The following is a 26,617-nucleotide window of genomic DNA, read 5'->3' as shown; positions in this document are numbered from 1 at the left end:
GAAGAGATACTGGTTGTCAATTTAATCCAAGATTCCTTCTGGCTTTGACATCTTACCTGCTGAGCATGTGCACGGGCCTGCTGAAAAGTGATGCGATTTAAATGTGTGAGATACCTATGAAAGATATTTCAGGCCTGTTTTTGAGTTTTCCATGCCATGTGGCAAGCAGGATTCTACCAAGGACGAGGATGCCATGGAAAGTGTGTTGAGGTTTTAGAAATACACTGAGCTGCCTGGATAACACAGTCAGTCACTGCTGCCACTCAGTTTTCTATTGATGGTTTAAAGACAGTAGCAGATTCAAGTTCCACGAGAGTAGTGAAAGAGGGCCAATTGTTAACCATTTTCAAACACTGTACCTCTTTTTCTTCCATCTATCTAGGGCATGAATAAAAGTAAGATGGATGAGAGCCACTACAATTAACACAATGAGGGTCTATATCACATTCATAGGCACCGTGGTCCTTGTGACTGCAGTGAACCACTGACATTGGAAACATCTCAGAGGATTTGGAATATATGAATGCACTTTGCAATTTAGATAACCTGCCTTGATGGTGGCAGTGAATGTGGTGATATAAACGTCAAAATCAGGACACTGGTTGACATCATAATTCCACCTTTGTGAATGGAGATACACCTCACTGCAATAACTTCTTGAGTGGAGAAACCAACAAGGATCTCTGACTTGAGGATGTTTTTCAACAATAACTCCTCATGATAAATTCAAAGTTGCATGGGGAGTAACCTTGATGGGTATATCCCCAATGACCTTCAAATGCAAGAGGAATTCACTGTGTTTAGGAGTGGATGTTTCCACCAATATGTCACCAGAACAAAGCTTTCTGACTGACTTAGGAGAGCCAGGAAGCCCCTCTAGTCCCTTCTGAACAAAAAAGTAAACATTTGTCCCAAAGGTTTGTCTGAAAGAGAATGTATTATATGAAAATGAGGTACAGGTGTTGAAGAGGTTGAAAATTGCTGCTCAGAATCTTCAAGAATTGGACGTTTACCAATGGTCTGTTTTTTTTCACTATTTTATTTTGATTTTTTATCTGGGGGATCCAATATAAAAAAAAAATATTTTGGTGCCCACTGACCCCATCCACCATGGAGACCTACAACGGGATGCACTACAATGCCAAACAAGGACAATGCAGCAACACCAGGGTTTCATGAGCACTATACCCAAACACCAGCATCAGCCACAATGTCCACAACACCTGTTGAGAATGTCCAACACTAGTACTTGGTTGATCCTAGCCCATGTGAATAATTTTCATTACTGTGTTCACAAGGCTAGAAAATATTATAACTAAATATCCTTTACTGTGTTTCACACTGATCCACTGGTTTATTTAACAAAACACTCAGAGCTGATTAATAATAAAAAGACTGGCAAAGTAATAAGAAAGTGTCACCATCTGCTGTTAGTATTTTCCACATAACTATATATATAATTACTTCCTAATGTTATTTTACTGCATTCTGTACAAACAGAAAACTTAATTAAAAATATAGATAACGTTTTAAGCTTCAAGTTCATGTATAATGTGGCATAAATTAGTTTTTTGTTTTTTTTAATAAATTATAATCTGACATTGTACTTTCAAATGTGTGAACATTTCTCTTTGGCCAACAAAACTCAAGTCCAGTCAAATAAAACATGTAAACATTGAGATATTTATGTTGTTAATAAGTACAATCAGGAATGATTAACATAAAAAGTGATCAACTACCTGGTCTATCCCTATGTATCAAACCATCATTAAACGTTTTTATTCTTCTTATAGACAAAATGGAAAATACTTTAATTACAGAACAAACAGTTGATTTCTTTGTAGCAAGTGCCAGCATAAACAGTTAATTACTGTGTGCCAGTATAAACAGTTGATTTTTCCTCATATGCATGAATTAGATTCATTGACCATATATATATGTATACTTATCAAGATGTATAACTTATTCTGATAAACTTGTATGACTATAAGACAGTATTTATCTGGCACTAAAATAAATAGAGATAAAAACTCTAGCAGTCAGATTCTGGTTACATTTTGTTATTCTAAAATTAGAAACAGGTAAAACTTACCTAATTCAGTAAGGTAGGTGGCTATTCTTGCATAAATCTAAAAAAGGTGAATGATTAGTTGGTTGTTCAACAAAGAACATCTACACTAGCCAACCCTAACTTTAAACTGATGAACTAGGAAATAGCACCTACTGCCAATTCTTTGGTCACTCTAATAAAATAGCAGGATTTGACCATCACTTTTACAACATTTCCATAATCTCAAGGTGTGAAAGGCATATTTGTTGCAAAAGGATGATAACCATAAACCCTCAAGTTCAGAGTCCAGCACAATGACACTAGGCCCACCCAACCCTAAAGTACGAATGATGAAATAATACCAAAATATATCAGACAGCAGTTATACAGGGTGTTTGGAAAGTCACTGTGGACTTATATATTTATTAACAGACATGTTTCAATATAGAATACAGGAGGTAAATATGAATGACAATTATAAACAATGTTGAAAGTGACCCCCATGGCATCAATACAGGCCTGGATTCTTCTTATTTTGTTTCTAAACACTGCTATCAGTTGCTGGCTTGAAATAGGCTGAATAAAATATGATTACAAAACTGTACAGTGACTTTCCGAACACCCTGCATATTAATACTGCAATTTTTATCTTTAGTTCAGTATTCATTTTCTTTTGATTTTTTTTTACTCTGGTTTATAATTTCTAGTGTTTGTATAAACTTTTTCTAGGGCAAATTTACATACATGCCCATCTCATAGGTAAAAACAACAGTAATAATTAATATACACTAATTCCTCCAATGGAGAAAAAAACAACAACATAATATCACATTCTGAAGTTAACCAATATTTGTATATAACTGAAGAGAGGTGACAGATGTGTTCTAAAGAAAAAGTAAACACAGAATTGAACACCACTATTGGATATGTTTCAAAAGATAAAAACAACAATGGTATATGCACATATCCTTAAACAATAACATTTTGTCATTTTTTTAAACAATTTCTCTCGTACACAAAGTGTAGAGATTTGCCATCTTGGTGCACACATTAAAAATTCTTAAGCATTTTCATTTCAGTCTTTAAAATACTAGTATGAAAAAACATCATATTATTTACATTTGAATAGGAAACGAGATAACCTTACCAAATTACAATTAGTTACACTCATGTTTTTCTTAATACATAAGGAAATGATAAATAAATGAATAATAACATAAATAAATAAAGAAATATACACACACGCTTATACACACATATCACTATAAACAGATATTTGATCCATATCATCTTGAATAAAGCCATAATAAAGTACATTTTACACAACTAGAAATAGGTGAGTTTCATCTGTTATGTTTCTCATTTAAGTGACCTACCATGTTAAAGACCATTATGCACACAAGGTTCAACAGTGCAGCTGTAACTGAGGTAATGAGAGCTACCATGCTGGTAAGTGTTTGATTGCCACTCAAAGTGAAGTACAGTACAGTTTGAATGGATATTCTGTAAAAAATCACACCAACCACAGCAACAAGAGCTACTGTAACCTAAAGAACAAAACATAATTTGTTAAGTATGTAAAGAATCATAGCATCAAGAGCTGCTGTAACCTAAGGAATAAAAACATAATCTGTAAAGTCTGTAAAGAAATAGCTAATGTAACCTAAAGAACAAAAACATAATCTGTTAAGTCTGTAAAGAAATAGCTAATGTAACCTAAAGAACAAAAACATAATCTGTTAAGTCTGTAAAGAAATAGCTAATGTAACCTAAAGAACAAAAACATAATCTGTTAAGTCTGTAAAGTGTCAAGAGCTACCATAACACAGAAAACAGAAACATAATCTTGACCATAGTGTGATTGAGCTAAGGTAAATTATGAAAAGGCATTCTCTATCTTATTCAGTATCCAATTATATGACCATCACTGTATAATGTATTGGGATCACCATGAGAGTGGAAGCTCAAGGGCACATGGATGAGGTCCTATATCTTGGGAAGGAGTCATTTATTTACCAACTACACAAATAGATCCAGTTTTTCAAATATATCATCACAGCAATTCATAGGATAGCGATATGTTTCAAATATAAATATTTTTTAAATAAAAAGACAAAATTAGTACTCGTGATACTGCAAATTACAAACAGTATGTTTTGATATTATTTTGCTTTTCAAAAATAAAATATGATAAAACTAAAGAATAACTTTGTTCAGGTTACATAAGAAGTAATGAGAATGTAGGATGTTAAAGCACAAAAGAAAAAAATTAAAATATGTAATATGAGAGAAAGATTACTAGGTTCCTTCTTACACCTACAATTGTAAATTTAACAGTTTGCTTCTTTTGTATTCGGATCTTAGTTACCAGCTTATAACTCGTATTTACCATAAATTACAATGATAACAATCCATAATATAATATGGCCAGGTGGTTAAGGTACTCGACTCGTAGTCCGAGGGTCGCAGTTATAATTCCCATTACATCACACATGCTTGCCCTTTCAGCCATGGGGGTATTACAATATGATGGTCAATCCCACTATTTATAGGTAAAAGAGTGGCCCAAGAGTTGGCAGTTGGTGGTGTTAACTAGCTGCCTTCCCTCTAGTTTTACACTGCTAAATTAGGGACAGCTAATGCAGATAGCCCTCGTGTAGCTTTGCTTGAAATTCAAAAAGAAACCAAGAGCTTAAAGTAAAGGGAAGTAAAGCTGTATAACATTGATTCATTATTTCCTTAAAATTATTTTTAGAGAAATTAAAATTATGATGTGTGAAAGATTTGAAAAGGTTTTAATATTCCATAAAGATGTTACTCAAGTAATTGGTGGTAAGAAGATTGTTGGATTTCTGACCAAATTAAACAAATCTAGTGTTCATGCTATGGTCAGGGAAATATTGTTTGTGAAACATTAGAGGGAATTTATGAGCTCTGGCTGTGAAATCTCTTAATGTTGTTTAACAAAACTGATATTTGTTAATATCGATTAATATGCTTTGATTTATTATAGTCGTACTTAAATTTATTGTGTAAAATATTCAAGTTTTAAACAAATATGAGTCTAAAACTCATGAAAATAATTCCTATAGCTGTCTTCTGTATTTGTTAGAAGATATGTTGGACACACTGTACAATTTGGAAGTAAAACCATGATAACTTTAACCCTATTGTTATTGGTCACAGGTCAAAGGCAATGTCATCATGTTTGTTGACATATAAAGTTTAAAAATTTTTTGTGAGTAATAATACTGTAAATACACATATAATGTAACTGAAATTTGTTTGTGTTTTACAAAATACTAGTCCACTAAAACACAACCAAGGCAGGTTAGTTTTATATTCATGGAGACTGTATAGTTTTACACTGCTAAATTAGGGACAGCTAATGCAGATAGCCCTCGTGTAGCTTTGCACAAAATTAAAAAACAAACAAACAAACCATAACATCATTTGTATTATTACTATTAATATTGTAAATAATAATAATACTGATGGTAAATTTTTAAAAATTATTAACAGTTACGTATCCATGTTAATAAAACATTATCAATTTTGATTGTTATACGAAAAGGAAGAAATTTGCATACATTTGTCAAAAAAGCATGTACATTCCATACTCTATGATTTTAAAATCATATTTTGAAATTGCCAAACATGTTTATAAAATGATTTACAACAATGTATGACATACAACTGTACAATAAGCCATTTATAAATGACAATGTAAATTCAAATGCAATATTTGCAACATCCAAAGACCTTTGAAACATTTGAATTGTAAACATTTGCATAAAAAGTATCTTCCTTATTGCTGTATCAAAATGCTTGTGGTATGTTACATATTGTACTAATACTTTTGCAAAATGTCTATATTTAAGAGCAAAGTTTCATACATGGAGTCATATTCTTAAGAAAAATCAACTGTTTCTTTTTGTTTGTTCAATTGAAAATTTATTGTTTAGGTGAATGGAATGTGAGTGTTTAAAGAACATTAGTGTGAGTTCAGTAGAAGTGTGCTTGGCAAAAGTGTGAATAACATATGAATACAGAGTGGAGTGGATTTACCACATAATTTGTAACTTGTATTACGATGTATGTTATAAACATGGCTGCCAATGCTTAAGCCATCTGCCTAACTTCTTTTGTTGTTGAACATGAAGTTATCTTTGGTTGTAGTAAATTCCAAGGAGGAGGATAAAATGTGTGTTAGAGATGTGAATTGAAGTATTAGGGTCATTAATGTTAAGGTTCAGTGCAGTAATATACAAGCAAAGCTTCTTCAGACATAATACTGATAAACATCAGTACCAACTTGCATGACATCAAAGTTTGCTGTTAAGACTTAAGGGCTCAGCTGATATAGTGTGTTGCTGAAAATGAAGAAATCTTTAAAAATAAGCCTGTGAATATGACATAAACAAGCAAGCTATGAATATGCTAAGACTGTAGTTGAAAGTGTGTGTTTGTGTGTTTTTTAAAGCAAAGCTACATCAGGCTATCTGTTGAATCCACTGAGGGGAATTGTACCCCTGATTTTAGCATTGTAAATCTATAGACGTATCTCTGTCCAAGTGGGGAACATGGTTAAAAGAATCATAATCCAGTGATATGGAGCAGTCTGACTTCTGTGGCTTAGAAATGCCGTAGAGCAGAGGGTTCCAAAGTTTTTGTTTTCATGGCATACTTGTCTGACCCTACACCCAAAATGAAATACACTAATTCAGGGTTATTTTGAATATAAAAAAAAAAGGTCTCAATTCAATATATTTATATTTAATAAAATAATTAAACACTCTGACCTAAATAAACCTGATTATATTACACAGTCATGTGAAAACATACATGATGCCATATATTTATAAAATTTTGTGGCACACTGTTTGGGAACCACTGCTGTAGAGTTATTGTGTGTATAAATCAGTTTTATAGAAATTAGAATGATGGTATTCAGTTATTAAATTATAATTTTTTTATTTGTAACAAACTTGTATGCTGTTGTACTTTCTCTGTGTTTACTGGGGATGGTTTTGATTTTCTTTTTTTTTTTTAATAAGTTATTTTCTCAATGTATTCTGTGTTGTTCATAATTGCAGTAATGTTGCCTTCATTTGAACTTTTTTGCATTTTAATGTTTGTATCTTTCTTCAAATTATACATGCACTCAGGGCCACACTAATCATGGTGCAGGTGTGCCAGGGCCACAAGCTGTGAAGGACCCTTACTGCCAATACTGGACCATCAGTTTGACCCTCTCTTTATTCATAATTCTTAATATAGTATATGTTACGTGATCTATTCATACTCATTACATCAACCCAACATTGAATAATACAATCAGAAAAAACAAACTTGAATCTGTTTTTCCAAATGTTGATGTAACATTAAAAATACTTATGCTTAACTGCCATGGTTTACAAAGAGAGATTTTTCTGAAATAGCTAGGGCAAAAATTAATTGTGTACTTTGGTGTTAAATGAACATTTAAATACCCTTTCCTTGCTCATGATATAAAGGATATTGCTTGGGTTAATAGATTATGAAGATGAAATTAGAAATTTTGCTTCTTCCAAAACAACACAAAAACAATTTTAGGGTGATGCTTTGGCATGCTTTTGAAATGTTGTACAACTACATTGTTTTTATGTACCTAATTCATTCTTACTAGCCATACTGTACAAGTAAATAATTATTATTATAGTTGTTTATTTTTAATACATTATCCTTAAAAGTTAAATAAATCACATTCTAATTTACTTCAAATAATTAGCTCATATTCTGTAATTAACTTCAAATTTCCTTATAGCCTATTCAAGGGGCTTCAAATAAATAAGTGCACCAGGGACTCAAACTACTTTAATGTGTGTTTGCATGCACTTTGTCCATCTGTCTGAAAAGTTACTTTTCAATTTACAATTTGGGTGAACTAAATTAACAGTCCTATAAGGATTATAAAAAAAAAACATTTAAAATGCAGTTTTGGAACTTAAAAAACATAAAAAACATTTATTTGCAATAAACTGTAACTAAAATCTGGCAGTTATCCAGAATTTCTTCATACAGCTGTAGGTTGTCCTTTTATGGAGTGGGTCACTAAGTTTTTAGCTGGATTTTTTAGGCATAGAACTGTTTTGTGGGATATGGTAAAACACAAGCCATACATTTTGCAACTGATACCCCAATACGAGACTTTTGCTGGATTCAATCCAACAGAACATATACAAACATCATCCATTCCAACATTAAATTCACCTTTAAACACACAAACAGCAAATAACTGTCCTTTCTTAGCCATAAAATTATCAGAACTGACACATGCAACTTCAAACCAAAATTCACTGCAAGAACATTCACCCTGACCTGTACAATCCCATTGAAATTTGTCCATGAAACCAAAAAAATATATAAACAGAACTTTAATAGTGTTCAAATAAATTTATAAGTTAATACTCACTAGTAGTAACACCATAGAGCAGGAAAATATGGTGCATGGGAGTCGTCTCTTCCAAAATGGAACATGTGTCTCATTTATCTGTTATGATAGTGTATATCATAGAAACATTTAGAAAAACACATCAGTAAAAAAACTAACTAATGAGTTTTCATAACTTGTAAGAAATAAAGTTCAAACATGTGGTCTTAGAAAATGAACCAGAACTGATAAAAACTACTGTAATCTTCCTTGTGAAGTTCAATTAATACTATTTTTGAAGGGGAAAATAAAATCATAATTTAGGTATTGCAACATTTAATATGTTTATTTGTTTTTTAAAAAAGACAAAATTTAACAAGTTCTAAAAGAGAAATATTTCAAAACAAGCACAAAAGTTGAGATTTAAAACTTTCAATCTCAAACAGTGCTCGATTAAGATTGTGGGTTTTTATCCAGACTTCTTCTTGTTTCTCAATATAGCAATCTTTTAATTCACACTTAGATTATTTTTAAAGTAACTATTTCTTTTTAAAAGATAACAGAGCATTTTGTTATGTTTTACAACTTTCAAAAATTTCAAGAAAGAGTTCATACAAAAGACATACAGGGTATGATATTTGTTTGATACAGTAATTTCAGCAAAAATCTAATATTTGACAATTTTGTTGCATTTCTTCACATATATCTTTATTCTTGTTTTCATAGTCTGATTTACATTCTGATGACCAATCACAAGGATGTGAAATCACCATCAATAGAGACTTGTAAAAGACAAACAAATGAGAGAAATAATGGACAAAAACTGATAATACGTTCTACCTTTCATGGAGTATCAGGCTTTTATTAACATTAAAAATAATGATATTCTTACATTTGTATCGGAGATCTGTTTCTTTTTCTTTACTGATGACAACTTAGCTAAATATTCGAGCCTTGGATGTTCCTGAAGATATAAAAATAAATTAAACCAAATTAATATCAATAGTTCAAGTGTGACATCATATTTCTGTGTTAAAAATAATTTACATTTTTAAACATATTTTTGAGCAACTTTCTCAAAAAAATAACATTCAAACACTATTTTTAAAAACGCTTTTAAAAAGATATTCAAAGATAACTACTACAGAGCAGCAGCAAATAACAGAAACAAAATTCCTGCAAATTAATAACTCAAACTAAAAGTTTAAAACCTGAGCACTCAAAAAAGATAGAAAAACACATAACTGAGACTTAATTTACTCCTAAATAATAAGGTGCGTCAATCTGATGCATGTCTTGTGTGATTCATTTCACGGCACTTCAAAAAAACTCCTTGATAAAATTTTTGCAACCCTTGGGCTACCCCAAGAAAAAAAAATCAAAATAATTCTAACTTACCCTTTTTTCTTTCTGGAATGACTTAAAATTATAATATGAAACTAAATTTATTTATCTTAAATAGCTTTACACTCATAACAGTACACATCTATTTAAACCTAAATTTTATTTTTTATATTGCCCTTTAAACACTGTCTAACTGCTAATAGAGCCATTATAAGCTATAACTCACTTGGAAAATATGCAATTCATGTTATGCATAATGTAATTTCTAGCATAATGTGAATTGCATATTTTCCAAGTGATTGCTACAAATTACATTATGCATGAGTTATGTGTGAAATTTTTTATAACATTATTATATTATTTAATCTCATTTAACTTTAACTACCATAAACACTTTCCTATTTTTACATTTTAATTACTTTTTCTTTTATAATCAGCATGGCCAGGTGGTTAGGGCACTTGATTTGTAACCTGAGGGTTGTGGGTTTGAATCCCTGTGATACCAAACACGCTTGCCCTCTCAACTGTGGGGGCATTATAATGTGATAGTCAATCCCACTATTCATTGGGAAAAGACTGTTTGTTTGTTTTTTAAATTTTGCACAAAGCTACTCGAGGGCTATCTGTGCTAGCCGTCCCTAATTTAGTAGTGTAAGACTAGAGGGAAGGCAGCTAATCATCACCACACACTGCCAACTCTTGGGCTACTCTTTTACAAACGAATAATGAGATTGACTGTCACATTATAACGCTCCCATGGCTGAAAGGGCGAGCATGTTTGATGCGACGGGATGCGAACCTGCGACTCTCAGATTACGAGTCGCACGCCTTAACACGCTTGGCCATGCCAGGCCTTGGGAAAAGAGCATCCCAAGAGATGGCAGTGGGTGATGATGACTAGCTACCTTTTCTCTAGTCTTACACTGCTAAATTAGGGACAGCTAGCACAGATAACCCTTGTGTGGCTTTACACAAAATTCAAAACAAACAAACAAACAATATTTTTATGATAATAAATAAAAAATATACAGGAAAAACAAGTAAAAAGTACTTACTTGGATCTTCTTTATACTGTTTTTATGTTGATGAAACTTAGCCATACTTTTTATACTAAAGGTACTATACATTATATAATTTGTTTAAATTAAATAATGCACCAAAGAACACAGAATAATAATGCACAAAATACAGATAATGTCTCATAACTGTCAAACTTTATTTGGCTTTTTAACTCTGCAAAAGCAGCCATTAAATTTTTCCAAACCTTTTCCATGTGTTTCCTATCAGAATCAAACTCAAACTAAAGCTAAACTGACAATTATCTTTATAGAAAACCTTGGCATTCTTTTGGTTATAAGTTATATAATATTGAGGTAACTATAGAGTTCTACCAGAATGATGATGATATTATAATGAGTAATTTATTCTAAATTTTGTGCTTTTTGGAGGGGTGGTAAACGAATTACAGAGAGAGGATGCCTAGAGCTAGCAAACATCACAATTCTCACACTAAGGAAAATTCTAGATTTTTTTAATTTTGTTTATAAAAGTAAGAACTTAAACCACACATACTATTAAAAATACTATGGATTATTTGTTAAATATTAATTCTTGGTATTCCATGACCAAGAAGTAGTTTAATTTAAATTTGAATGTAACTCACTACAACTTTGTAACACACTCAGAAAAAGATGGCTGTCAGAAGAGGGTTAAGTGAATAACTATTTCTGGTTGATAAATTTCAACTATAAATTATTTTAAAAAGTATGTGGAATTTTTAACCACCATGATGTAGGTTTGTTTGCTCATGGTGCAGGATGTACTCAGGCAGGTGTTGCAGCATCAGACAAAAAAAAAAGGTCATTCAAAGAAAAATGATAAAGTACCAGAAAAAAAAGAGTGAACTGCTATATTTCTAAGTGAATAATAAAATGAATCATAGCATACAAAATAATATGAATTAGATGCTTAAATAAGAAAACATAGAAAAGGTATAAATGACAAATTCAGATCAATGAGTTTGATTATTTCCTTATCTACTTTCATTAGCTGTCTCTATCTTCTAAGTGATAGAATAGAAAAAGGTGAGTTAGTCAACTCAATCTACAGCCAAATCTTGGGCTACTCTTTATCAGTAGTCAGTGAGACTGAACATTAGATTATAATGTGCCAATGGCTGAACACATGAGTATTTTTTACAATGGTTTCAGTACCACATACTGCAGGTTAACTGTCCTATCCTACCATCTCATGCCAGGCTCAGGAACATTGAAAATAAAATTCATCAGCAACAGTTCCACATACCCTTCAAAAAAGGCAGAAATAAATATGTTTTACTAAATTAAAAATTATAACAATAGCAGTCAGTGTGTGTATAAGTAAGGTATGCAACCCAAAACATGCACTAGCTTATAACAAAGTAAAATAGTGCTGAAAGCAGAGCTCAAATATCACAAAATAAATAAAACACAAAAAGTTTCTATAATTTAAATATAGCATTTTATCATACTGTCAAAATTTTATAAGTCTAAAATATATATATATACTGACAGATAAATCATAAACAGTATCTTTTGAGTTTTGCAAGAATAGCAAAATGGCATGAAATTGTTAAAACCAATAAACACAAACTAATAAAACAAAAGTACACATTACTTCTAAAGTGTCAAAACCAGTCATATCCCAATGGTGTGTAATTTTTGCCGAATACCTTTTCCACAATTCAAGAAATGTTACAGCTGAAAGTAAACAAAGACAAAGTGACAAAGTTTTTCATCAGTAAAGACAGAGATCTTAATGGAAATGAAATTAGTCTTTAAACTGATATAGCACAAATTTAGAATAATTAAGTCAACTATTTTTGTTCATCAGAGTGCATATAATACAAACTTGTTTCATAAAATGTTTTCAATATTGTCTTTCAGGAAGCCCCAAATTATACACTATGAAATCTCTGAACATTAATATGATTTTGGGGTTAATTCAACATCCTTGATGTTGGTTTACAGTTATGGACATTTAAATTCCTGGTCACGTAGAAAGTTTGACATGTTCGATATTGGTTTGTAGTTATGAAGGTTTAAAGTCTTGAAATTGTACCAGATTTGATGTGTTTGATGTTGATTTGAAGTTAAGGAGGTTTGAGGTTCTTGGGTGTAACAAGATGGATGTGTTTGATGTAGACTTGAAGTTAAGGAGGTTTGCAGTTCTTGGGTGTAACAATATAGATGTATTTGATGTGATTTGAAATTAAGAGGGTTTGAGGTTCTTGAGTGTAACAAGATGGATGTGTTTGATATTGATTTGAAGTAAAGAAGGTTTGAGGTTCTTGGGTGTAACAAGATGGATGTGTTTAATATTGAAGTTAAGGAGGTTTGAGATTTTTGGGTGTAGCAAGATGGATGTGTTTGATGTTGATTTTTGGAGTTAAAAGTATAAAGATTTGAAGGCGTATTGAGTTAGATATAATGTACTTGATGTTGAAGTCTTGAAAATATCGTACTATATGGCTGTTACTTACTATAAGTCCTAAACATATAGATTGTTTCAACTTTTCACTATGAAACTGTGTTAAATTTTTCAGGTTTTTGAGAAAGGTCAAGCAAGATGTCATCTAAAAAAAGACACAAACTAAATGTTTTTCACATTATTCAGAGGTATCCTATGCAAACAATAGTTTCTGGTCTTGAGTTCTAAATAGTGAGTTCTATAGTTTGTTCAGTGACATTGTTGATTTCTGTAGAATCTTTTAAGTGCCAAGCATTAATCTAGCTATTCCAGTTAAAACTATGAAACTGAAGTGTTAAAAACTAAAATAGAGCCTGAAGAAGAGAACACTACTGATTTATCTTAATTTTAAACATGTAAATCTACAGCTGATGGACAAAAAAGTACCTGCCCCCCTGAAAATGTTGTTAATTTGTTATACATTTGATTAGACAACAAAAAATATATAAAACTATATGTTTCTAGAATGCACTCTATGATATTGTTCAAATATGATCTCAAATCCTAATTTTAACACTGACTTTCTTAAGTACTTGAACTTCTCATGATTTTAATTACTATTCTCATAAAAACTGTGCACCTGCTGCAGTTTCTTAGATCTTCATTTTCCAGTTAGCTTACAAAATGATTAGAAAAAGTTTCTCTGGAGTAACTTAATGCAATAATAAAACTCAAAATAACATAAAACAGTTAATATTTACTTAAAAAAGTTCATGTTTGGCTTGTGATGTTTCATTAATCAGTTTAATTGAGCCTTTAACTTTTCAATCAGATATATATTAGGTGAGAATATGTAACTAACATCATGAAAAGTGCAGGTATTTATGAAAGCTAGTGTTAAAATTGAGATTTGAGATCATACTTGAACTAGTCTCCTTGAATATGTTCTAAAAACATATAGTTTTACATATTTTTCTGTTATCTAATAAATGAAATAAAAAATTAACAAAATTTTCATGAGGGTGGGCACTTTTTTGTCCATCCCCTGTACATTTTTATAATACTTACCCCAGAGTGACATGAAAAAAGCAAAAAATACAGTAGCACCATTGTCGAAAAGATGAGTTATTCTTGCAAAAGTGCATGTCTGGCCTAATCTTCCATACCTACATGCTTCTATGTCACAACGAGGACATAAAATGGTGTCCTTGTAGTCTTCACAAATGTCTTTACTATAATAAAATGCAGTTTTACATTTATAGAATAAACACAGAGCAGCTGGACAACCAAGTCAATCATAATATACAAGTATCAATTACAATGATATTGCCAGATAAAATAACTGATTAACTGAAATTATGTTTAAATCAATTTATCACAAAAATTATTTAAAATATTTTAAAATAAATTAATGGTTCAAAACACATCAACCAATCAAAATTAATAGTTCCAATCATTATTCTTTGCAATTATTCCAACTATAAACATCTTGTGTGAAAATAATTAATTAGCTAAACATTGATTAATTAGTCTAATTAATCATTTATCACATTCCACCAATCACCTAGCTCTAACTAACAGGTTTATCTAAGGTATAATTTAGAAAATGATCAAACATGAGTTATAAAAATAATAAACTGTTTGATATCTTTTATCTTTTTCTCCCCCTTATTCATACCTGTGAGCATCACCCGACAAGGTAAGACATCCATACAGAAAACACAACACCCCTACTACTGAAGCTGGAATCAGCATATAGGTGTAAAATCCAAGCCAAGCAAAGTACAGTCCTATCTTCACTCCAAAATATTCCCTGAAGAAATTGAAAGGAACAAATACCAAAGTGATTCTTATCAAATAAAACATGTGGTGCTTAACAATTCTGTAGTTTAATATGCTAATAAGTTTGATTAGTGAGAAATGGGTGAAAATTAGAACTAATATTTGTGATGTTCAGAAATCATGTTGTTTAGTTCACTTTTTATATTTGAATGTTAAGTAACAGGTTAAAACTTTGGTTTTTATTCTCCCAAAATATTTTTCATGGTAAAAGCACAGCATGATGAAGTAACTTTTATTTAAAGAAAGAGTAAATTGAATCATTACAAGTTGTTTCATTTGTGTACTACTGAAAATACAATAAAATTGGGTATGTAAGGTAATCTGATTGATTAACACACCTTTTATTGAAACATCTTTGCATTCACTGACCAATCTTGCATTGCAGTCATCTTCTATGTTCCTTTTTTCTTTATTTATTTCTACTTTAGCATTATTTTGATGGAAAAATGTAGTAACTGTTTTGAAAATTAACCATTTCTTCAACATCATTGTATTTTTTTTCTGTCATTTTCAATTTTCGATATCCCATTGGAGATTCCCTTGATATTATAAAACCAAATGACATCATGATGCAGCCAATCACATTCTTTGCATATCCTAAAGAGCAAATAACTGTGCAGAATTTTCCAGTTATGACTGCAATCTACCATTACAAAGTCATTCATAATACGTTCTGAAAGGTGGGCACAAACAGAATATTAAAATGCACACTTCTTTCTTTTTTTTGCATAAACTATCACATAGGCAAACAATTTGTTTGTGCCAATGGCAATCAACATAGAATAAATACACAAAATATATATCCTAAAAGAAGCACTGTTTTATTTTGACTGACTATACTTGTAGAAAGTTCTTGTATTTAGAGTAATTTAATTTGAAATTCAACCAGCATAAGAAAATTGTCAACCATGACTCTAAAAATGGCACACAAATACAAAATGTTGCTAAAATAATTACAACCTTTAAGTAATTCTCAAACTTGAAAATAAATAAATTTCTGTCCATCTATTTGAATAATACTACTCACTTGATGTCATCAAGAGGTTGTTTTTTCCATACTGTCCATACACCAGCCCAGTTGTTCAATAACCATTTCCGAGGAGCTTTTTCATCTGAAGAATCATATTCCCCCTAATAATACGTCAAAGTAAATTATCAACATAACTATTAGTTTACTGATACAGGAAGTGAAATATCTCCAAGTATTATTAAAACTAATAAAAATATGTTAAAGTGCACTTTACTGGAAAAAGATATTAATAACAAACTGCAGGAGAAACCCTATTGCACAAATTCCTCAAGTCATAAACTTGATATAAGTGCAGAATAATATTGAATAATACACACTGACTGTAGAAATAACTGTAGACAATACTTTTAACATATGAAAAATTGACAGAATTTCAATAGTTGTGCAGTATAACAACCATGAAAAGTTGTACTTTCACAATACTTTATCAACATCAAGCACACTTGGAAAGAAGAATCCAATGAGTTAACTGACCTCATGTAAAGAAAAGGCAGCTTCATACACATTATCATTGATAAGCTGGGTTATTCCTGTTAAAATGGGAGAAAAACACAGTATAAATATGTAGGACATGAAACAATTAAATATGACAATATTTAATAAAACAATGTAAAGATTGCAATGACTTGTATTCATCACTATAATAATCTTATACTGTTACCACATATGTAACATACCTAAGCACATCACTGTAATGTATTACAGGCTCACCATAGTAACTGAATTTTTCATTTTACTGATTTAAGAAACCTATGGCTTTATTAATATGCTTGAGTTTACATTTGTTTTTTTGGTGAAATAAAGTATTGCTGCACTGTCATTATAATTTATAGTCTTTTTATGGTCTTTTCACTGATACACTGCCATTTCTTTGTGAACAAGAGATTGTGTCAATTACAACATCTTTCTTACAAAATGGTGACTCCCTGAAAAAGAGTTAAATGTTCTAAGGAAGTAATAAAGGTCCAGTTAAATCTATTATTCCTTTTTTTGGGGGGAGTTAAATTTCATTGTTACTGACACTGAAATACTTTATATAAATCATTGTACAATCATGTAGGTAATTTCAAAAATTATAGATTTTTATTGTAATAACAACAGACTAGCATCACACTTGGTTAACAGAGATGCAAGCAGTTATAAGCTTAATATTTTATGTTCCATTATTTAAATTATCTACCGCATACTATATATTTGAATATACGTAAAAAATGACTAGTTACAAGCTCATGAATTGGTTTTATTCAAACTTTTTTCTACTTCTTTCTATATTACACTTTTCTTCAATGGTTTTATCGTAAAACATAATATTTTTTCTCCTGTTCTTTCCACCCTAATACTAATTATATACCCACTAAAACAATGATCCTCCCATCACAATCAATGATTCAGTGGAATCCCATTAGCTTTTTCTTGTAGACCTAATTCAAACAGCACACGCATGAGTTATGGTAAGATTCATATTGTGAAATTATAGATCTTTTACTTTATTGAAGGTTTGTTAGGGTTACCTCAGCAGTTTCTAATTTTCACACTTTAATTACATTTATTAAAGATTATATAACTGCAAATTAAAAATATACATAAGAAACAAATATTTGTAACTCTCACTGCATATTCAAATTTCTTTACACATCTAAACCATCCTTCTCTAAGTCTTACTGAGTCTTACAAATTTGGGTGTTCAAGAAAAGAATTCATGTAGCTGTCAAATATTGATTTTTAAAACATAAAAATATATCAGTTAATGTAATAGAATGTCCCAAAACTACTGTAATTTACCTGACTTTCTAAATGAGCTATAAATAAATTTTAAAATTCCATTTCACTTTTCTCAGGAAAATATAGCTATACTTATTTTGTTTTTTCAAGTTCATCAAGAAACTAAATAATTTAAAAAACAAAATAAAAATGTATAAAGATTATCCATACTTAAAATAAAAATTAAAATTAAATGAAAACATTCAATTTTCTCCAAAGCCTCTCCTAACAATAATTAAAAGAGTATAACTAAACTCAATTCCTAACCAAAATCTGTTTTTCACAAAGTGTAAATTTAGTTTATTAATTTTTTTCAGTAATTTTGATGTACAATAAGTTATTTTAAAAAAATTTAATTCAGTGGTAACTGTCATTATGTCAAACCAAAAGACATTACAGGAAAATTATTCTTCCAACTTACCAAATGCATATTCATCTTTCTTATTATTACTGAATCTTTTCCGCTTCAAAATAAAATCCACAATTTGAGCACGTTGGCCTGGGTTAAAAAAATCTTCTTTCTTTGCTGGAATATCAAATCTTTAATAGAATAATTAAAATTAACTTTTACACAAATATAATATCAACATATATAAACAAAATAATTTTTAAAATTACAAACCTCTTTCCTCTATTAAAGAAACAAGTCACACTTAAAAAGGAATAAGTTGAACACATTAAGTAACAACACAATGCCTTTATTAATAGATATAGATGTAGTGATATAACAACACTCTTCTTACTGAAAACCTGTACTGGGCCAGTGAAAGATGTTATGACTTATGTTATTAATCCTATTCTGATATAATATCAAATATATTACAACACAGATCTCTTTGTCAATACAATGTTCTTTAAATGTTTAATATATGAGATGATAATAGCCTTATACAATGTTATGACCACCATCAAATGTGTCTTAATTAATAGTTCCTTGAACTGAATTATGATTTGTTATTCTGCAATTTTTTTTATCTTAAGAGGCACATAATATCAAAAGTACCACTTATGCAAAACAAAATTATTATGAAGTAAAATATGAAAGCACTGAATACCAGTTAACAGATTCAAAACTAAATTTTCTAGATAAAAAAAAACACTGGTATTTCAAATAGCAGTTTGATTATCTTCATGAATACATCCAGGTTCTCAAAATGTAATATTGGAGCTGACTCTAATTTAGCTTACTGTCATGTATTGTAAAATAAATGTAGTGTTTTATTTTTAACATACTGACTTGGTTTTATAGAGTAATGATTTAGAAATCCTGCCTTACAAATTTATTTTCTGTTAACATATCTGTTGCTATCAATCTTTTGGTTTTAAAATTAATTGATTAAAGAATACAAAGGATTGAGATTATGCATTCTGTAACATATTTTAATCACACATTGGAAATCATATACAGCCTCTCTTCCATATTTCTACCATGACTACTTTGAGTCATAAATACTGAATGGAAGGGTAGGAACACACCAAACTTTAACTTTCTTGTTACTGGTAAGCCAAAGTGTCACAATCTCTTACAGATTTGCATTACAAATGTAATTTAATTACATTATATCTATGTATACGAATAAAATATGGCATCAAACTATATATAGTCTTATTAATTTCATAAGGAAATGGTACAAGAAGTCCACAGGTCCCCCTATTATAAGAATTGGGGCATTTATTCTCTAGATCCTCCTCCTATTGTAATTTATTTACATTACATTCTGTAGTTTTCTGTTACAATCTGCAGTCACCTTAGCTTGAATTCCTGTCCTCAAACATGCTTGTCTTTTCAACCATGGAGATTGCAATGGTTCATATTTTGTGACTTTTTATTTTCAATACTCTCACCCTACTAATGTGTTTCAATAAGTAAATTGAACATTTGGGCAAAATTTCACCAATATTTATTGAAAGTTAGAGATTGTTCAATAATCTAAAGGTTTAAAATATAAATTGCATATTTATGTAATATACTGTATGTTCATTGTTCATTACCTGTTTACACACAGCCTGCAATGGGAGATGTATTATTTGTATGGTTAAAAAAATAACTATATGTACAATAATATGACAGTGTGGCTTAGTATGTTGTGAACTGTTACTTATTTTGCAAATCTAATACTGTCTGATACATTTTAATGTACATGTAAAACTGACAGCTTGTCATGGATATCTGCAAATTGCTAATAGGAAAATAATTATTTAAGGTAAAATATGTTATGTACATGAACCCTTAATGATTTTGTCTTAATACAATCTAGAATTTTCTAGAACATTCTTTAAACTTCTATAATATTCTTTGCTGTTCTCTAATTTTCTGGAATTTTTGCATTTAGTTGCACAATATTCTCTATTGTTATGTAGTGTTCCACAGTATTCTGTAATACTGTTCAATAACGTTATTCTAGAAAGTCCTTGTGAACAAAATACATACATAAAGAATTTACACTTGAGCAGATTAGATTCAGGAGAATTTGAGAAAACAAAACGAATTATAAATTGTGAGTTATACTATACAGTAAATAAAACTTAAAAACCTAATAAATCTACTTTACTGTCAATAATTTTTACATGAAAATGGCAATGGCAGAAGTAAATAGGAACAAGGTTTCACTGTGGTTACTAAGAAGAACCAGAATTAACTAGAAGTAAATTATCTTTAAAAAAAATTGTTTTTTTTTGTGTTTTTTATCATCACAAAATTTTGAAAGCAAACAATCAGAGAAGTTTCATATTATTCTGAAACAAAGCTAAAATTCCAATATGACTTGAACAGCTTGAAACACTTTCTGAAAGCTGAGGAAAGTTAAAGAAACACTCTACTAAACAGAGCTGTAGAGAACCAGTGAAGTAAATTTTACTTACCAGCTAGATAATCATTTAATATTGCTCATCAAGATACCAGAAGACAGAGAATAATTTCTCTTTGCACAGAGGGAGAAAGGACAATGGATGTACCTCAAGTAGTTATGAAAGACATTCAAAACAAAACAAACTTTAAATGTATTTAACACTTAGCTTATACAATATCATCTGATTAAAGATCTCAAAGGTTTATGATAAAGAAACTTAAAGAGTCCAAACATATTTACTTACAAATTTTTCTTGTCTCTTCTGTATTCAGATGTGTACTGTCGATTTAGTGTTTTGTAACCTTGGTCTGATTTTTTGATAAGATACTTTGAACACTGAAAATCTGATTCCTGAAAAAACAAAAATAAGAGTTTTTTGATGGTGCTGTAACACTAAAAATACTGAACTCCCCAGAAATTCATCAGAAAGAATAGTCAACAATACTGATACTTCATTTTAAATTTTTTAGTATCCTACATCACAAGTACTAAAATGAGGTACCTAAAAAAACACAAAAGTAAGTAATTCTTGAAGCTAGTGTATAGCATTAAAAATATTGGATTCCAAAGAAATTCATGTAAGGTATATAATACATTTACCACAACATCACTTGTCATCAGTGCAAAAATTTCTATTTTGAAAAACTTGTGTTATTCTCATAAAAATAACATTGAAAAACATAATACAATAGTTTACTTTTCTAGCAAAGTATACATAACTGATTATTTTGAAAATTTATCACTGTCTCACACTTTACTGCATGTGTGTGTATAAAGAAATTTATCAGGTTACTAACTTCTCTGGGGATAACTACATCTATTTACGTTCCCTTCCTTGCACACTAAAAAACAGTGATGTAAAGGTAATAACAAACTTGTTATGGGTACAAGGCTAGGTAAAAGAAAATTTCAAGAATTTTCTGTGCTTTTTACCACATGAAAACCTAACTCAACATCAGTTGAAAGAATATAAAAATCATCTGGTTCCAGTAAATCTCAATATACATGTGAAATGGTAGTCTCTGCTTACCAATGTTTTTTTAATGATAATGAAATTTATATTTGGTGTTATGGCTAAGGCCTTTGAATATTGATTGTGAAGTTTAGTTTGGTTGCTGTAAAGCAAAAACAACACAGTGGACTATTTGTGCTCTGCTTAGTACTAGTATATAAACCTGATTTGTAGCATCACAAGACTAGAGATTGATCATTGAGACACTGGCAAAGACAGATGAGTTCTGGGTAAAATACTAGTACAAGCAAAAGTATTCTATATACATATATACTCTTCAAAACAAGAAATGCAAAAGGGATATTTTTATTTTAAAGATAAATATATGTAATAACGTTACAAGGTCAGAGTATGTGATGTTACACGTGTTAAGATACTGATTGTCAGAACAAAATGACAATAAAAGTTGTGCACTTTGAAAACGGAGTAAAACAACGGATTTTTCGCCAAAATGCATGCGTGTCCAATAAATTTGTTTGAGAGATCTGCATGTTCTGCAAGTGCAACATGTGCAAAATCCCTATAAAAGTGACGGGTTCTCAGTTTCCATAGCTCAGTGTTAAGCCACCGATACGCAATACAGTTACGCCAAGACTGACTGAAGCACAACGCAACAATGCCATTGGTCACTTGGAAGCAGGCGAATCTCGATCAGATGTTGCCAGAGCTATGAATGTCCACCCAAGCACCATCACAAGGCTATAGAATCGTCACCAACAACATGGATCAACTCATGAACTTCCATGATCTGGCAGACCTCGTGTGACCACGCCCGCACAAGATCGCAACATCCGGTTACATCACCTTCAGGATAGGACCACCACTGCAATGTCTACTGCCTCAACCATACCAGGGCTGCGTAGGATTTCCAATCAAACCGTACGCAACCATCTACGAGATGCAGGAATCCGATCTCGATGTCCAGTCAGAGGCGTCATCCTCACCCAGCAACAGCATCAAGCACGGCTGCAGTGGACTCGGGCACATTGGGTATGGCCTCATCGACGATGGAGGCATGTTTGGTTCAGCGATGAATCACGTTTTATGCTTCGTAGGCAGGATAGAAGGACCCGTGTTTACCGTCGCCGAGGTGAACGTTTTGCAGCAAACTGTGTGCAGGATGTTGACAGATTTGGTGGTGGCAGTGTCATGATGTGGGCTGCCATCGCCTACAATGCTAGAACAGACCTTTTGCACATTCAAGGGAATCTTACGGCTCAATGATACGTCTATGAGATTCTTAGGCCCCATGTGCAACCCATCATGGTGAATGTCGACGACATTTTTCAACATGACAACGCCTGTCCTCACACAGCCCGACTCACCACTGTCTTCTTGAAACACCACAACATCAACGTTCTTCTCTGGCCCTCCAGATCACCAGATTTAAACCCCATCGAACATCTTTGGGGCGAGTTGGACCGACGTCTGCGACGGCGACAACCTCAACCGCAGACTCTACCTCAGCTTGCAGCAGCTTTGCAGGCTGAGTGGACAGCCATTCCACAGGATGTGATTCGTCATCCCATCGCTTCCATGGGCAGGAGATGCCAAGCAGTTATTGATGCTCACGGGGGGCTACTCGTTATTGATGTTAAACTTCACCTAGTGAGCATGGACTTCGCCTTTGCAGACTTTGGATGTTCAGCAGTGAATGTGCAAAGTTTCACACATGTCATACAGAACTACCCGGAATAAACTTGTTAACAATTTGTCTCATATTTTGCCTTTTGAGTTTCTTTTTTTGAAGAGCATATTTATATTTCAGTTTGTATTACTATAACTCACAGTTTAAAAACTAATTTTTCACTTTGAGCAAATAAGAAACAATTAAATACTACAATGTCTATAAACCTAAACATTTACACTAAATTAAAATACGAAAAATGCAAATAGTAAATCACTAAATAAGATTTTACATAAATAGTGTAAAATAACAAACAAAGATGAAAGTATAATTCATAAATGCTTAACATAATTAAAGGTCACTCCAGTGGGTTAGTGGTAAGTCTGATGGCTTGTAGTGTTAAAAACTGGGGTTTGGTAATTGGATAGTTACAGTGCAGACAGTCCATAATGTAGCTTTGTGCTAGCTACAGAACAAGCAAGAATTACTTAAGGCATTTCACTATTACCAACAATACTATTAGTAAAAAAGAAGTTGTGTATATTTAGGTTCTTTACACAGCAGATACATCATCACTCCTACTGATAAAAGTAACAAATCTGTTTAAAATTGTTCTATATTAGAACTTTACATAATAAACTATTATTTTATTTTAAAACACTAAATCCTTTATGTAACAAGATGAGTAAACATAGTAAATATGATAAAGAAAGTACCATATAAAAACATGATAGAGTTTTAGCAGACTTGAGTGTATAATCCATAAAATATTTAATAAGTAAATCATTTCAGATTCCAAAATTACATAATCCTGCAAATATTAATTCAATGCAAGTGATAAAAAAGCAATGTCTATAAATTGTTTGGTTTTAGTACAGAAAGCCTGAAATACACCAAAGAGCATTACACAAATGCTGTTATATTATCATAATCCATTCATCATTATTAACAATTCCATTGAATGTAAAGAGTATGTTAAGTATTTTGAGACTACAACAACAGAAACATTTGATTATAGTAATCATTACACCACTTTTCCTTAATTGAAACATTAAAAAATATCATTCATCAATAATTTCAATATATATCACAAATTATAAAGAAAGTTAATGTTTATGCTAGTAAACACAGAAGTTTGATAATATTTCCTATTTATATTTTCATTACAGGTTGGGTGGAATCCACCCGGCTTGTAACCACAAAAGTATCTATGAGAGTAAATATACTATGATTTTGGATAAAGTAAGCATACGTTAACAAAACTTTGCAGGTTATTTGTGAACATTACAAGGCTTTTCCATACAAAATATCAAGTTTTTAAATTAGGTGTTAAGATATTTTAATTAAAGATTTTTTCTTAATTTTTTCCTTTAAAATGTTGACTATCCAACATGTGGAGTAATTTTCATTTTAAAATTAAAAATACTTTTATGCATCAGAAAGTTTTTAAATTTCACATGCAAAAATATTTATAACCTCAAGATAATTATCAAGTGTTTTTTAAGAAAAAACTTTATGTTTTATCTATTCTTTTTACTACTGCATCAGAATCTCTGTACAAGTGTGGTAGATTTGACTGATCTCATAACTACTGTGAAAAATTAGGAAATATAAAGCATGTTTTTTCTTTCTATAATGACTGAAAATTATAACTCAAAAACGCAAGTGTTTAATCTAAATAGCTTAAACATCATAAGATTATATATTCATATATAAATTTATTATTTTTATCAAATTGGCCTTTCAACCATTGCTGACTAACTTGATAGAAGTTACAATGACATGGCACATGTGCACTAATGTTACAGTCTCCATGAATATAAAACTGACCTGCCTTGGTTGTGTTTTAGTGGACTAGTATTTTGTAAAACACAAACAAATTTCAGTTACATTATATGTGTATTTACAGTATTATTACTCACAAAAATTTTTTAAACTTTATATGTCAACAAACATGATGACATTGCCTTTGACCTGTGACCAATAACAATAGGGTTAAAGTTATCATGGTTTTACTTCCAAATTGTACAGTGTGTCCAACATATCTTCTAACAAATACAGAAGACAGCTATAGGAATTATTTTCATGAGTTTTAGACTCATATTTGTTTAAAACTTGAATATTTTACACAATAAATTTAAGTACGACTATAATAAATCAAAGCATATTAATCGATATTAACAAATATCAGTTTTGTTAAACAACATTAAGAGATTTCACACCCAGAGCTCATAAATTCCCTCTAATGTTTCACAAACAATGTTTCCCTGACCATAGCATGAACACTAGATTTGTTTAATTTGGTCAGAAATCCAACAATCTTCTTACCACCAATTACTTGAGTAACATCTTTATGGAATATTAAAACCTTTTCAAATCTTTCACACATCATAATTTTAATTTCTCTAAAAATAATTTTAAGGAAATAATGAATCAATGTTATACAGCTTTACTTCCCTTTACTTTAAGCTCTTGGTTTCTTTTTGAAATTCAAGCAAAGCTACATGAGGGTTATCTGCACTAGCCATCCCTAATTTAGCAGTGTAAGACTAGAGGGAAGGCAGCTAGTCACCACCCACTGCCAACTCCTAAGCTACTCCTTTACCAACAAATAGTGGGGTTGAATGTCACATTATAATGCCCCCACAGCTAAAAGGGAGAGCATGTTTGGTGTGACGAGGATTTGAACCCGCAACCCCTGGATTAAAAGTCGAATGCCTCAACCACCTGGCCATGCCAGCCCTGGTTAAGCTCTTACTATAGTTAATGCAAGCCATGTAATAGGTCTTTATACGCTGCAACATTACAGTAATACCAGTAGTTACATTACATTAATCATATTGAACATAACTGTTACATCTTTTCTTATTCTTAATAATATTAATAATAAAGTGAGCTTTCTTAAATTTTATCACATATACTTTCCAGCTAGTACTTACAGTTTGACTTTATTTATTACTTCCTGTTGCCCATTTCATGTGTATTTTAAAGTAACATTGGTTAGTTACAGTTGAGTGCAGCACAGTTCATAGTATGTTTGTATATTATTAATATTTTCAACAGACTTAACTTGGTTATATTTTAATTAATTTATCAGTGTTCTTACTTTCTATTTATAGCATGATTCTGTTATTTCTCATTAATTTTTACTGTACTATCTGTATTGTCTTACTACTGGACATAACATTTAAATTGTAATATGTGTTAGATGTAAAGCTACTCTAGCATTACTCATGGAGCCAT

At 31.0% G+C, this 26,617-nt stretch overlaps 1 protein-coding gene across 3 annotated transcripts in view; it reads right to left on the bottom strand.

Moving 5' to 3' along the window:
- LOC143244026 (anoctamin-2-like) overlaps positions 1 to 26,617 on the bottom strand; it is a 65,933-nt gene that overhangs the window by 27,848 nt on the left and 11,468 nt on the right. For all 3 annotated transcript variants that reach the window (XM_076487984.1, XM_076487985.1, XM_076487983.1), the window contains 11 exons: positions 20,980 to 21,086; positions 18,308 to 18,426; positions 16,600 to 16,655; positions 16,123 to 16,226; positions 14,932 to 15,066; positions 14,322 to 14,485; positions 12,462 to 12,544; positions 9,355 to 9,426; positions 8,505 to 8,582; positions 3,427 to 3,597; positions 2,093 to 2,129 (listed from right to left, as the gene is read on the bottom strand). In XM_076487984.1, the coding sequence (XP_076344099.1) occupies positions 2,093 to 2,129; positions 3,427 to 3,597; positions 8,505 to 8,582; positions 9,355 to 9,426; positions 12,462 to 12,544; positions 14,322 to 14,485; positions 14,932 to 15,066; positions 16,123 to 16,226; positions 16,600 to 16,655; positions 18,308 to 18,426; positions 20,980 to 21,086 (1,126 nt within the window). The remainder of the gene's footprint in view (positions 1 to 2,092; positions 2,130 to 3,426; positions 3,598 to 8,504; positions 8,583 to 9,354; positions 9,427 to 12,461; positions 12,545 to 14,321; positions 14,486 to 14,931; positions 15,067 to 16,122; positions 16,227 to 16,599; positions 16,656 to 18,307; positions 18,427 to 20,979; positions 21,087 to 26,617) is intronic.

This window comes from Tachypleus tridentatus, chromosome 2 (assembly GCF_004210375.1).
Source record: "Tachypleus tridentatus isolate NWPU-2018 chromosome 2, ASM421037v1, whole genome shotgun sequence".
Lineage (NCBI taxonomy): Eukaryota > Metazoa > Arthropoda > Merostomata > Xiphosura > Limulidae > Tachypleus > Tachypleus tridentatus.
The sequence above is the reverse complement of the archived record's forward strand: the minus strand, read 5'-3'. Positions and strand labels throughout refer to the sequence as shown.